The sequence below is a fragment of the Scylla paramamosain genome, chromosome 15 (genome assembly GCF_035594125.1).
Source record: "Scylla paramamosain isolate STU-SP2022 chromosome 15, ASM3559412v1, whole genome shotgun sequence".
Lineage (NCBI taxonomy): Eukaryota > Metazoa > Arthropoda > Malacostraca > Decapoda > Portunidae > Scylla > Scylla paramamosain.
Window position 1 is genome coordinate 14,256,012 of NC_087165.1, and position 15,000 is coordinate 14,271,011.

Here is a 15,000-nt window from a genome sequence, read left to right on the forward strand (position 1 = left end):
ACACACATTTCCTCTTCCTCCTCTTCCTCCTCTTCCTTCTCCTTCCTATCAAGTGACGGGAACTTTAAGGGAGCGAAGAGGTGAAGAAAAGGAAGGGAAACGAAATAAAGAAAGGAATTAGTAAGAAAATGCAATAACAAAATGGAGAAACGAGAAGAAAAAAAATAATGTTAAGCGGAGGAGTTAAGGAAAGGAGGGGATGGAAGTCAAAGGGAATAAACAAGGAAAAGATGAGATAAAATGGAATAATAATAATAATAATAAAAATAATAATAATAATAATAATAATAATAATAAAAATAATAATAATAGAGAGAGAGAGAGAGAGAGAGAGAGAGAGAGAGAGAGAGAGAGAGAGAGAGAGAGAGAGAGAGAGAGAGAGAGAGAGGAAAGATTTGATTTCGCAAGAGAAGTGAAAGGTAGGTACTAAAGAGGAAGAAGAAAGAAAAGAGATGAAAACAAGAAAAGCAGAGGAAAATAAAGAAAATCACCCCAAAAAAAGAAAATTGAGACCAGAAAAAGAAAATGGAGGACAAGGAAGAGAAGGAGGAAAAGGAAGGGAAGGAAAAGGAAAGGAATGATAAAAGTAAGGAAAAAATAAAGCAATGGGAGAGATAAAGGAGAGGAAAGGTAAAGGGAGAAGGAAGGAGGAGAAAGGGAGGAGATTACCACTGTGTGTGATTCAAGGACTAGAGATGACGGGCGGCGGGAAAGCAGCGGCCAGGATACTGTACACACACACACACACACACACACAGAGAGAAAGAGAGAGGGGGAGAAAGAGAGATAGGGAGAGAGAGAGAGAGAGAGAGAGAGAGAGAGAGAGAGAGAGAGAGAGAGAGAGAGAGAGAGAGAGAGAGAGATTTCTCTCCATTACATTTTTTGTGGTATAGTAACTTAAATTTTTCATTCATTCATTCTCTCTCTCTCTCTCTCTCTCTCTCTCTCTCTCTCTCTCTCTCTCTCTCTCTCTCTCTCTCTCTCTCTCTCTCATCCTTAAATTCATATTCTGATACATCTTATATCTTTAAATGTCTTTTTTTTCGCATGTTTTCGTTCATTTCCTCTCCTTAATTTACAAAGCACATATGACTTTCTTTCCAACTTCTTATTCCTTACTCTTCATCTTCCTCCTTTCTTTTTTTCTTCTCCTTGACTAGCGTTTCCATCTGCCGTTGTCTTCATTTTCCGTTTCTCTTTCCGTAATAGATCTTGCCTTCCTTCACAATTTTCTCCTTTATAACGTTTTGTTCTTTCTTCTGTTCTTCCTCTTTCATATCGTTTACTTCTTCCTAGCTCTTCACAGGCTTATAGGAAACGGGGGCTGAGGAGGAGGAGGAGGAGGAACGAAGCACAGGGTGAAAGGACGGGGTGGCGGTAGATGTGGTGGTGGAGGTGATTGTGGAGGTGGAGTTGGTGGCGGTAGCGGCAATGATGGGCGAGGTGAGGGTGGGGGCGTTGTGGTGGCGGACGTGTCAATTGGCGAGGGTGTGGGAGGGCGTCCACAGGGAAGTGTTGACGCGCCCATTCACCACCTCTTGCTTTTGCGACGCCCACGACAGCTCCGTGAACGCCACCACCTCCTCGGCCTTCTCCTCTCCCCCCAGACCCATCTCGGCGCCGCTCCCTCCGTCTGCCAGCCACACACACACACACACAACACACACACACACACACACAGGAGGAGGAAGAGGGGGGCAGTTGGTTAGTAAGCTACTAGTACATTTGGAAGACCATTAAATGTTAGTGTCTTATTATTTTTTTTTATTATTAAGTATTATGAAGGATGCTCGTTAGTAAGCTTCTTTGTATAATACTGCAAAACTATTAAAATTGTTAGTCTGTTATCATCATCATTCCTAGATATAACATGCTGATATACATGGTTTAGAAGATGTTAAAATGCCCATAAGCAGATTGACTGTTAGTACATTACCTACACCTCTCTACCACACTTCACTCATGTATGACACAGGCACACTCTTTCCAGATTGAATTGGCGTTGCTCCTCACCTCCCTCCTCCCAAACCTTCCCTTCTGTGATACATAAAAAGGACAAAGGCGTAATAGTTACGAAAACGTAAGAGAGAGAGAGAGAGAGAGAGAGAGAGAGAGAGAGAGAGAGAGAGAGAGAGAGAGAGAGAGAGAGAGAGAGAGAGAGAGAGAGAGAGAGAGAGAGAGAGAGACGATAAACACGACGATAAAAAGATACACTAACTTCTTTTCTTCCTCTAAATCCTCCCCTTCTCCTTCTCCATAACTTCTCTCTCTCTCTCTCTCTCTCTCTCTCTCTCTCTCTCTCTCTCTCTCTCTCTCTCTCCGAATAAAACCGTAAACAAACAGAAAACAAAACTTCAAACGTCAAAGAGACACATTATAATACTCACATGTGGCAACGGAACTTTTCACCACGATCTTGTTGCTGTTGGTGTTGTTCCCGCTGCTGCTGCTGTTCGCGTGGCTGCCCGTCTGGAGGGATGGGTTAGTCTCCACCATGTCTGAGAGGAAGGTGATGTACCCGATAGCCAAGCGAAGGGTGTCCACCTGCGTGTGTCATGAGGAGAGAATGAGTGACTGAGAAGAACACAGAGGCAGAGCAGATGTCAACAGCTATCTTGATTCTATCGAGGCTGTTTGTGATAAGCTACCGTGAGGTGAGGAGGTGGAGAAGAGGAAGGAAGGAGTAGGGTGGAGCTATAGAGTAGATGAGAAGAAAGGAGAGAGAGAGAGAGAGAGAGAGAGAGAGAGAGAGAGAGAGAGAGAGAGAGAGAGAGAGAGAGAGAGAGAGAGAGAGAGAGAGAGAGAGAAGCAAGGGAAGAAAAGAAATTAGAAGAGGAAAGCAAAGGAAATTAAATACAAAAAAAACGAACAGGTAAGGGAGAGAAAGAAAGAGGAAGAGATGAAAGAAGTAGAGACAGATAACTAAAGGAATAAAAGGAAGGGAAAAAAAGAAATGAGGAGAGGAAAGCAAAGGAAATCAAATAAAAAGACAAAACGAACAGAAGAAAAGAGAAAGAGGTGAGAGAAGTAAAGAGAGAAAGCATCAGCCCCTCACCTTGGACAGCCTCTTCTCGTAGGGCATAGTGGGGATGTGTGCCCGCAGGCCCTCGAAGGCGTCGTTGATGGAGGCCATGCGTCGCCGCTCCCGCATGTTGGCCGCCTGCCGTTGCCTCACCTGCGCCATGGGACACACGCGCCGCCGCCGCCGTCCCTCCCGGATGCCCGACACCACCAGGGAGTCCTCCTGAAGGCGCAGATGAGAGTGGTGCCTAGATGTATTGTGGTGGTGGTGGTGGTTGTGGTGGTTGTGATGGCGGTGGTGTAGGTTTTAGTAGTGAGATTGTGGTGGTGGTGATGGTGGTTGTGGTGAGTGGTGGAGGTAGTGGTGATAGTAGTAGTAGTAGTAGTAGTAGTAGTAGTAGTAGTAGTAGTAGTAGTAGTAGTAGTAGTAGTAGTAATGACAGCAGAAGTACCAAGTAGCACTATTATTAGTAGTTATGGACTATAATGCTGCTGTTGCTGCTGCTGCTACTACTGATGATGATGATAACGATGATGATGATGATGATGATGATGATGACGGTAACAACAGTAACAAACAGAGGGTGAAAATGCTACCATATGATATTATTCAAGCTGTTTGTACAATAAAAACAGTAATAAAACTCTCTCTCTCTCTCTCTCTCTCTCTCTCTCTCTCTCTCTCTCTCTCTCTCTCTCTCTCTCTCTCTCTCTCTCTCTCTCTCTCTCAAACACACACACACCTGTTGTGTCTTGTGTGGCGAGGCCCAGGGCGCCCAGGGGTCCGTGCCGGTAGGGGGGCAGGAGTAGGCGGAGGCGGAGGAAGGGGAGGAGGAGGAGGGAGAGCAGGAGGAGGCGGGGTAGGCTGGGTCAGGCGGGGAGGTGGAGGCTGGCAGGTCCCACTCCAGGTAGCTGCTCGAACACATCCACTGGCGATTCACTGCTTCCAGGTTTACGTTCTCCAGGCCGTACATGGTGGCGGTGTGGAGGAGGAGGTTGAGGAGGTGGAGGAAGGCAGGTGGGTGGAGTGTTTTTACCTGCCGCGCAACTCTGGTCAAGAATTCGATTGTTCCTTTTCTTCAATCCTCTAAAAAAAAAAAAAGGAACAGTGCCTCTTGGAATAAGTGAGGCTAGTGTTTGCTTCCTTGTTTTGTTTATTATTTTCCGTTATTTATTTGTTCCTTTCTTGATTTAGCTTAATTTCCTTCTTTTTTGTGGGTTGCTAATGTGCTGGGTTTGTTTGGATGAGTAAGAAGACGTATCCTTGTCCTCGAAGTAGTGATGCTTTTTTTCTCTGTATTTAGTCTTTCTTTTCAATTGTTACCAAACATTTCTGTAGTAGGATTTCTTCTGCTTCTTCCCTTCTGTGACTAGATTTTATTTCCTGTTGAAGTTTGATGTGCTTCTGTCACACCCAAGACTCCACATTGACGAATTGAATCAACATAGGAGCGCTTGAGAGTAGCAATTCACTCTCGTATTTCTTGCTCAGAGGAAAGGAAAGACACAAGGGCAGACATCATTTTACCTAAAAGGAAGAATAAAATGGGATAAAGATTCCCAACAAGGTCAGCTACAGTTGTGTTTTCTTCTTTGTTATCATAAGGAAACAATAAGAGGCAGCCTTGTGAAGTCGCACGTGTTTTTCTTGAATTCGAAACACGTTCTCTTGCAGGATGGTCTTAGTTTGACTCAGTTCAGAGACTTTCCTGCTGCAGTCACAACCTTGATGAATGGACGTCTCGGGGGAAGAACTCGAGTCAGCAGTACTTAACTTTTCTTGGCGTCCAAACGACAGCAAGAACTGAGAGAACTAATCACTGAAGCACTTTGTATCTTGTAACCTTTTCCTTCGGAGTAGTTCAAGACTTGGCGGACTCGTAATACGTAATACGAAGTCCACGTTTCCCAGTCACGGCGCGGGGCGAGGACAGCTTCACTACACCCCTTAACCACGGTAATGCCACACTGAAACCTCCAACACGTGGTGCTGGAGGATAGTCTTTTTAGCGACACCCGCCACATGCCACACGCGCGATGCCTGCAAACCAGCACGCCCTCCAGGCACATCCCACACAGCGATAAGCCGAGACCAGTGAGGCGTGCTTTCCATTTAGCACCAACTTGACATCAAAATAAGTAATCAAAACAAAGAATAACACTCAGATAGCAGTTGCGATTTAAGACAAATACATTACTTTGTCACTTAACATTAGTCGTACATCCCCGGAGAGGAGGCAGCACCCAATGATAGGGCCGGAGCGGGCGGTGGGCGGCGCGGCGGGGTGTGGGCGTGGCTTGTGGACGTCGAGAGGTCAATTATTAAGCCAGCGAGCTCGATCTGGTGATGGCTGGCCGCCTGGGGAAGCTGTAACCGCCGTAAGACGAGTGGTATGCTGGTTGTCCGCCAAGTCAATGAAGATGGACACAATAGTTACGTGCAATATATCGAAAAGAGACAAAAAGCTCATAAAAAACAACAGCATAAATATATTACAACCTTTTCCATTACGATATTGTTAGTTTCCTATATTACTGCAGTTGAGGCACCATTGCGCCACGTGGCTTATGTAGAATCTCAAAGCTTGCTGTTGTTTGGAGTCCACTTATATTGTTTCCTAGCTGACGTGCTAATCAAGTGGGGCACTCTTCCTTTTTGGTGTCTATTCCCCTTTCTGAAAAAAAAAAAAAGATGATAAACAAATGAATAGATAGAAAAATAAATAGAATAAAATAAAACAGTAATATAGATAAAATATGAATTAAACTAGTATAATAGAAATAAATAAGATAGCTAATTAATAAGATAATAATAATAATAATAATAATAATAATAATAATAATAATAATAATAATAATAATAATAAAATCCACTACAACAGGACATGTCAGTAACCCTCAGCTTCACTAACCAGTCACAACCTTCATGTAATGCAAAGAATTAACACGATACAGGAGTGACCTCTACGAAGAACAACACAAGGCAATTGAGGTCTGATGAATGTGATACAGTAATTGCTAGTTTGTCAGAGAGAGAGAGAGAGAGAGAGAGAGAGAGAGAGAGAGAGAGAGAGAGAGAGAGAGAGAGAGAGAGAGAGAGAGAGAGAGAGAGAGAGAGAGAGATTCACATAATATGAGAATACACGTAGAGATAACACGAGAAGAGTCTTGTCGAAAAAAAGAGAAAGAACACTGATAATCAACTAAAAATATCATACAGACTAGCAATCTCTCTCTCTCTCTCTCTCTCTCTCTCTCTCTCTCTCTCTCTCTCTCTCTCTCTCTCTCTCTCTCTCTCTCTCTCTCTCTCTCTCTCTCTCTTTCTCTCTCTTTCTGCGTGTGTGTGTATGTGTGTGTGTGTGTGTGTGTGTCGCCTCATTTGTTTGTCTACTCACTCCTATTCTTCTTCTCCTCCTGGAAAGTATTCTGCACTATTATTGCGGTCATTTGTACGTAAACGATCTGCTGTTCGTGCCTTGTTGTTTTTTCTGCTTCAGTGGTTCAAGACGCTCTGTGGTTCGCGAGTCGCTGGTGTCACGCTCGTGTACGATTCTCCTTTCGTGTCATTTTTTTTTCTTTTTTCAAGTTTCAGATAATTGAATAATTTTGCTTAAAGTTTTGTGGTCTTCCCCGTTCCTGACTTTCATGCTTTTTTTTTTTTTTTTTGTGCTTCACAGGAATATCATCGCCAACATGTAATTATTCTCTTAATGTGGTGAACTAGGAAGTAAAGGAAGGGGAAAGGAGGGTGAAGTAGGAAGTAAAGGAAGGGGAGAGGAAGGAAGTAGAGGAGGAAGAGGAGAGACGAGGGAAGAGAAGGTAGCGAGGAGGAGGAGGAGGAGGGGGAAGAATAAGAGGAGGAAAAAGGAGGAGGAAGAAGAAGAAGAAGAAGAAGAGAGAGAGAGAGAGAGAGAGAGAGAGAGAGAGAGAGAGAGAGAGAGAGAGAGAGAGAGAGAGAGAGAGAGAGAGAGAGAGAGAGAGAGAGAGATGCATAGCCGAAAGGTGTAAATAGTTTTAGTTCCTTCCTTCCTTTAAGTCAACCGCCCCCCTGTATATGGAAGCTTTTACATGTCGATAAGTTAATTCACCAAGAGTCAGACGAGGTGGATGGCCGAGTGGAAAGAAGACATGCCGTGAGTCCTTTATACTATTTTTTTTTCTTTTTTCGTGATTTCACCTTTCTTGACCATTATTCTATCTATTGTTTTCCTATACCTTTTCTTGAGCTGCAGGTGGTGGTAAAGAATAAAATTTTCGTATCTCGGACAGTTTCATGATACAACTACCTTACGTTATCTTTTGCAGGGAGTTGGTTATCTGCAAACAAGAGCAGCTGGTCACGTCCCGATCTGCGTAAACCGCTTCTTAATTTTTCGAGATCTGTAGCTTCCACATGTTTAACAACAACAGCAACAACATTTAAACAACAACAACAACAACAACAACAACAATAAAATTTGAGAAAGTAGAAGAAGAAGAAGAAGAAGAAGAAAGAAGAAAAGAAGAAGAAAAAGAAGAAATGATGATGCTGATAACAGTGATGATGAAGAAAGAGCAGACAGAAAAAAGGAAAGCAGGAAGAAAGAGAAAAAACAAAACAAAACAAATGAAAAGGAAAAGTTTAAACCAAAACTCTTAAAATAAATTAATGAAATGAATAAATGAATAATAATAATAATAATAATAATAATAATAATAATAATAATAATAATAATAATAATAATGATAATTAAAGGAAGGTGAAAAACTGTTGTGTCAGATTCAGAACGCGGGTTGCCTCCTCTCTCCCTTCCTCAATTTTTCCTCCTCCTCCTCCTCTTCCTCCTCTTCCTCCTCCATCTCCACCTCCACCTCCACCTCCACCTCCACCTTCCTCCCTCCCTCCCTTCCCTCCCTCATTCCCTCCATTCTATGATCATTATTCTTCCTTTATCTTCCCTTATCTTTACTTCCTTTTCCCTTGTTCTCTCTCTCTCTCTCTCTCTCTCTCTCTCTCTCTCTCTCTCTCTCTCTCTCTCTCTCTCTCTCTCTCTCTCTCTCTCTCTCATAAGTTTCGAAAGAAAGGAAAACAGAAAGAAAGAAAGAAGGAAGGAAGGAAACAGTAAGAAAGAATAATGGATGAAGATGAAGAAAGTAGGTAAAATAAAAGAAAAAAGAAAACCAGAGAAGACAGAAAAGAACAAGGAAGGAAGAAATGAAGGAAAGAAGGAAGGAAGGATGAAGGAGAGAGAGAGAGAGAGAGAGAGAGAGAGAGAGAGAGAGAGAGAGAGAGAGAGAGAGAGAGAGAGAGAGAGAGAGAGAGAGAGAGAGAGAGAGAGAGAGAGAGAATGTGTGTGTGTGTGTGTGTTATTAAATAAAAAAAAATCGATAAATATTTCAAAAGTGGAGGGATGAAACATGAATGGCAAGGACGAGGTGAGAAACTGCTGAGAAATTCATGAATTGAGTGCATAGGACAATAAACCAAAGCGACCTTTATCAAGTGAACAACTGAAGCAAAGCAAGTAAAAAATATCAAAATAAAAACTAATGATAAATAAACAACAAAAATTAACATATTCATATTTCTAGGACTGAAAGTAAAAATGAGATGCATTCCTTATAAAAAAAAAAATCAACTGCACATTGTTGTAAGATTTTTATGTACGACTTCACAATAACTAAACCTTTTCGTTCATTTGTTAAGAAGTAACTGAGAGAAAAGTGAGTGAAATTGTAAATGTTAAAAAAAAAAATTCAAATTGAAATGAATGAATGGTCAGATAAAGTCAAGTTACATAATGAAAGAAACGTTTCAACCAACAAAATAAATAAATGAAAAATGAGTATTCATAAAATATAATAAATAAATGAATAAATAAATATATAAATGAGAAAAGAATCACAATGAACCACCTTAAAAAAAAAAGTACACACACACATATAATCTTCTTCCGTTAACCATGAACATGACTAACATAACAAAAATACAAAATAACATACATAATTTTCTATTTACTAGGAACAACAATTAACTCAAAACTTTCAACACACATACTCGTGCAATCTCCCACAAACATCCCAAAGTCACCAGTGCATTGTGACGTCCCAAGATTACCTCTATTAAACTTCGCGAAAAAATCCAACGAACGTGACGACAAGGGCATTCCATCCTCCCTCCCCACACCACCACCACCACCACCACCACGCCGGCAGTGACGCAAGGGAACGATGGGTAACAAACTAATCCCTCGGGCCTTTGAAAGCCTCGCGGTGGACCTGTGGCGGTGAGAGAGAGAGAGAGAGAGAGAGAGAGAGAGAGAGAGAGAGAGAGAGAGAGAGAGAGAGAGAGAGAGAGAGAATCTTTGAATTATACTGAACAATCTCTTTCTCTCTCTCTCTCTCTCTCTCTCTCTCTCTCTCTCTCTCTCTCTCTCTCTCTCTCTCTCTCTCTCTCTCTCTCTCTCTCTCTCTCTCTCTCTCTCTCTCTCTCTCTCTCTCTCTCTCTCTCTCTCTCTCTCTCTCTCTCTCTCTCTCTCTCTCTCGTTCCCTGATTCTCTCCCTCCCTGCCTCCCCACCACTTACTCAGGTATCAGGCATTGTGGTCGAGGTAATGAAGATGTCACTGATACTCGTCCTGTGACTGCCTTTCTCTCCCCCTCGTCCCTCCGCTCCGCTTCTCTTATCCCTCCAGCGCCCTTCCAAGCTCGGGCCAACAAGAAGCTAACCCAACACACCCGTAGAGACGAAAATCCCACATGAAAAATACCTATGAAGGCCTTCGTGTAAATGGGTTGCTTAGGAGAGTGTTGCTGGTGGTTGGGTCCTCAAAGTCGACTGTCCTTCTCTTCACCAGCGACTCAAAGCGACGGGCGATCTGTCTCTCATCTCTCTCTCTCTCTCTCTCTCTCCCTAGCCTTCCGTTCACCGTCTCCCCTCACTACCTTTTAATCGCTCCCGCCCAGTGCCGCGGTCTGACTCCTCTTGACTCTTGACTGTTGTTGTGCGGTTGTGCATTGTGTTTATCAGTGATGGTGGTGGTAATATAGTAGTAGTAGTAGTAGTAGTAGTAGTAGTAGTAGTAGTAGTAGTAGTAGTAGTAGTAGTAATAGTAGCAACAGCAGCAGCAATAGTAATAGTAGTTAGTGTTTTTGTTTGTTGGTGTCACACTAATATGCATGAAAACACACACACACACACACACACACACACACACACATGAGAGAGAGAGAGAGAGAGAGAGAGAGAGAGAGAGAGAGAGAGAGAGAGAGAGAGAGAGAGAGAGAGAGAGAGAGAGAGAGAGAGAGAGAGAGAGAGAGAGAGAGCAAGGATAGAATGAAGGTGGGAAAGAAGCAAGGAAGAAAGGATTGAAGGAAAATGAAAGAGGGAGAGGGAGAAGTATTTTGGACAGGGGTAGCAGAGGCAGAACAGGGGCAGTGGCAGGGCAGGGTGGGCACAGCAGAGGGGTAGAGAAGTGAGTGGGGAGGGCGGGAGGCAAGATCAGGGTCACACAATCGCTTCCTATTGTCCCGCCTCTCGCTAAACCCGGGTTGTGATACGGCGGCCAATAACACACGCTGGCAGGACGCAAATTGAATATTAAAAAGCCCCAACGCGGTTCCATAGAGAGCCGCGGATTACACACACCTGCCTGAGAGAGGGAGAGAGGGAGAGGGAGAGGGAAAAAGACAATCCCTCCTTTAGTTTCCCTCCCTCCCTCCCTCTCTCTCTCCACTGGTCCACTTCTCTCCTATGAATTCCTCCCTCAAACAATCGTATCTTGTCTGTCTGTCTATCTGTCTGGATGTCTGTCTGTCCGTCTGTATGTATGTACCTTTGTGTGTGTGTGTGTGTGTGTGTGTGTGTGTGTGTGTGTGTGTGTCGGTCTGCCTGTCTGTCTGTCTGTCTGTGTATATCTGTTTATCAGTTTCTAAGTGTCTCTCTCTCTCTCTCTCTCTCTCTCTCTCTCTCTCTCTCTCTCTCTCTCTCTCTCTCTCTCTCTCTCTCTCTCTCTCTCCTCTACTGAATGAGAAACAAATAACAAAAACAAGACATATTACCCTCCATTATTTCCGGGTTCCATTATGTCACGCCGATCGATCCCTTTTTCCTCCAATCTAAATCGATTAATCAATATTTAATGCCTCCCTATTTTTTTCCTTCCCCCGCCGGGCTGAATAATAGAAACAAAAGGTCCTCCAGTCACCTGCCCCTCACCTTACCTATACACTCCCCCTTAAATTAACCTCAGCTCCCCCCTCCTCACCTCCCCACCCTTCCCTTTCACTCCCTTCAACCACACCCCACTCAGTCCTGCCTCCTTCCCCTCGCCCCCTCCTCTTCCTCCCCACACTTATTTAACTTTTTTGTTTTCTTGTATATTAACGTCTTGATTTTGTATCTGTTCTTTGTATTGCTGAATTATTACTGTTTTTTTCTACGTAATACACGCGTTAATTGTTATATTGAATGTAAGTTTATATGCATATAGGTAAAAAATGTTTATGGATGTTTGTCTATCTATCTTTGTATCTCGTCTGTCTACTTGGCTGTGTAGCTGTTTACCTGTCTGTTTAGGCCTTCTATCTACCTGTCTTTTTTTTTAACATTTGGATAGGAATCTTTATCTATGTATATGTTTACACCTCTGCCTCTCAGTCTTCTCTTGTCATTGTTTCACTCATTTCAATTTACATTTACATATTTCTACTCATTGCGTTCCTCTCCACCATCGCCTGTCCACCAATTTTACACGGTGTAGTTCCCTTGTCCCTCTCAACGCTTGTACTGGAGAGGCTGCAGTCAAATTAACTAATAAAAGACAATGGCAAGCAGAGCTTATAACACTTAAACAGTCACTCCACGTCTCTCTCTCTCTCTCTCTCCTCTCTCTCTCTCTCTCTCTCTCTCTCTCTCTCTCTCTCTCTCTCTCTCTCTCCTCTCTCTCTCTCTCTCTCTCTCTCTCTCTCTCTCTCTCTCTCTCTCTCTCTCTCTCTCTCTCTCTCTCTCTCTCTCTCTCTCTCTCTCTCTCTCTCGTCGTGTGGTGTGTCTGCATTTACATCCTTCCTCCTCCTCCTCCTCCCTCCTCCTCTTTTCCTCCTCCTCCTCCTCCTCCTCCTCCCTTCTCCTCCTCCTATTCTTCCTCCTCCTCCTCCTCCTTCTCCTCCTCCTCCTCCTCCTCATTTTCCTCATCTTCTGCATCTTTTCTTTCGCCTTTTTCTCTTCTTTAATATTCCTCATACTGTATAAATAGCTTCCTCTGTCTTAATCTACCTGTCTGTCTGCTGTCTGTCTATCTATCCGCCCGTCTGTCTGTCTGTCTAACGATCTATAGCCGAAGTCTCGCTCCATCATCAATACTCCCTTCACTCCATTGTGCAAACTTTCCAAATGAGAAGAGGGGAGAAAGTACAATGGAAATACAGACTCACTGATGCAAACGTTCACCTTGAAATTTGGTAGCGACTTCTTGGTCATAATTTTAATGGGTCTGGGAGGCAAATATAAGGAAAAGGTGAAAGGGCAGGGGAAGAGATGGGAATAGTGGGAAGCGTAGGGAGTCGAATGAACAGGTGGGGGAAAATGCGAAGTAAGAAATGGAAGAGGGAAAAAAGCAGAGAAGAGAAAAAGGAAAGGAGCATAAGAGTAAGGGCGAAGGACTTAACAGTAAGAAGGATAGTGACTGAGAAGTGGAAAATCAAGAAAAGAAGAAGGAAAGGGACTCAAGGACTAAAGGAAATAGTTCAGAAGGAAAAGAAAGATGGAAGCCAAGAAAAAGGAAGGAAGAAATATGAAAAATAACACGAAAGTTGAGAGAAAATAAACAACGTATGCAAAATAATGAAGGAAAAAGAGAGACCACATTTAAAGGAAGTAAAAATGCAGAAATGAAAGAGATGGAAGAAAAGGGAAACCAAAGAAAAAAAAGGAAGAAGAAAATTGAAAGTTTTTAAATAAGGCAAACACAAAGTATGAAAGACGAAGAAAGAACATAATAATAAACCAAGCAGGGAGAGAATGGTGAGAGAGAGGGAAAGGAAGGAAGGAAGAAAAGAACGAAGAAAGAATAAAGCACAAAGAAAGACATAAAGAAAAAGAAATTATGAAAGGTAGAAAAGGAAAGAGGAAAGTTAAGTAAGACTAAGAAAAAAGTGAAGAAAAAAGAAAAAGGGCAGTGAATGGAGGAAGAAGAAAGATGAAAACAAGAAAAACATGGAGAGAATGGAGATACGGAGGAAAAATTAAAAGTACGGAAGAATAAACGAAAAGAACACTAAAAACAAAAAATAAATAAATAAATAAATAAATAAACTGTGAAAAATTAAAAAGGAGAGGGGGGGAACTAAGCAAGATCGGAAAGAAGCTATGGAGAAAAGGAGAAAAGGAGGGAACAGAGCAGAAAGAGTCATATAATCCGAGCTGCCAGTGACATTTGCTTCTTGTCCCTCAGTCATGGGTCGGTGAAGTGGGAAGGGGTGGAAAGGGGCGAGAGTGACGGGCTGGCGGATGGGGAAGTGAAAGGTAGGAAGAAGAGGGAAAGGGTGAGAAAAGACAAGGGGAAAAAGAGAGGGTTTATGGTAGGGAAGAAAAGGAAAGGGAAATAAAGTGGGAGGGAGAAACGGAAGACAGAAGAGGAGGGTATGATAAAGAAGGAATAGTGAAAGAGGGAAAGGAAGAGAAAGAGAAGAAAAGAAAAGAAGGGAAATGAGGCATAACATGGGAAGGGAAAAGTGAAAAGATGGAAAAGATGAAGAAATAACTTGGAAGAAGGAACAGCAGACAAGGGGAAGAGGAGAAGTAAAGTGAAGGGAGAAAAGAAGAACACAGAGGAACACAAATGAAGAACAAACAAAAGGAGACCTGTTGGCACTTACGAAGCTGTGATAAAATACACTACTTAATCTACAGGAAGACATGTAGGACGATATAGCTGAAGGAAGAGAGAGAGAGGGGGGAACAAGGGGAAAGATAACAAGGTGGAAAGGAGTGATCGATGGAAAAGAAGTGGAAGAAAAGTGACACGAATAGAAAGGGGAGGAAAATGAGGATGGGAAGGAGAAAAGAGGAGTTGAGGAAAGAAGTAGTAGTGAGAGGGAGATGTGAGGAAAGAGGGGCTAGGAAACTGGAAGGGGAGAAGATGGAAGAGTGAATCAGGAGAGAGGGAGAGGGCTGAGGAAAGGAGCAGAGGTGAGGGATGACCAGGTAAAAAAGAGGGAGAGGAGAGAAAGAAGAGAGTAATAGGAAGAGGGAAAGAGCCGGAGGAAAATAGGAAGTTGAAAGTAAGAAAGGGGGAAGAAAAGGGAGGTTACTAACAAGGGAGAGAACAAGAAATTAAAAATGGGGGCCAGAGAGAGAGAGAGAGAGAGAGAGAGAGAGAGAGAGAGAGAGAGAGAGAGAGAGAGAGAGAGAGAGAGAGAGAGAGAGAGAGAAACAAAACAAAGGATTTAGTGATGGGAGGGAGAGGAAGAAAGAAGTGGAAGGGAAGATACGGTGTGGAAAGTAACCGCAACAGTAGTAGTAGTAGTAGTAGTAGTAGTAGTAGTAGTAGTAGAAGTAGTAGTAGTAGTAGTAGTAATGATAATCCGATCATCTCTATATGGCAAAAAAAAATACAAGGACAATTTTATTTTCCTATTCTCCTCCTCCTCCTCCTCCTCCTCCTCCTCCTCCTCCTCCTCCTCCTCCTCCATTCTCCGCGGTGACAGGAGGGGCCACGAGGGGAGGAGAATGTCAAGGCTCAAGGTTTAAATTGGTCTGGAAGGTTCATGCATCTTGTAGCGAGATGGAACCCTCCACACACCTGTCTGGTATTTGCCTGCCTCATGGTGCCCTGCGCCACACACACCTCGACCCCGCCTTCCATCCCGTTTTCTTCCCTCCTCCTCGTTCTTGTCCTCCTCGTTCTTTTAAGTCAATGTTGTCCTCCTCTCGTTTACATCGTCTTTCGTAACCTAGTCCTCCTCTTTATCCTTGTGTTCTTCCATTCGTCCCTCGTTTTCT

General features: G+C 43.1%; 1 protein-coding gene across 4 annotated transcripts in view; it reads right to left on the reverse strand.

Annotated features, from left to right (window-relative positions):
• LOC135107485 (pancreas transcription factor 1 subunit alpha-like) overlaps positions 1-15,000 on the reverse strand; it is an 83,903-nt gene that overhangs the window by 26,048 nt on the left and 42,855 nt on the right. For 2 of the 4 annotated variants that reach the window (XM_064017401.1, XM_064017402.1), the window contains exons 2-5: positions 3,765-5,696; positions 3,056-3,244; positions 2,388-2,544; positions 914-1,633 (exon numbers count right to left, since the gene is read on the reverse strand). In XM_064017401.1, the coding sequence (XP_063873471.1) occupies positions 1,476-1,633; positions 2,388-2,544; positions 3,056-3,244; positions 3,765-3,995 (735 nt within the window). In that variant the 5' untranslated portion in view covers positions 3,996-5,696 and the 3' untranslated portion in view covers positions 914-1,475. Of the gene's footprint in view, positions 1-913; positions 1,634-2,387; positions 2,545-3,055; positions 3,245-3,764; positions 5,697-15,000 lie in introns of those variants that run through there. The other 2 variants (XR_010271791.1, XM_064017403.1) reach the window with 1 other exon arrangement.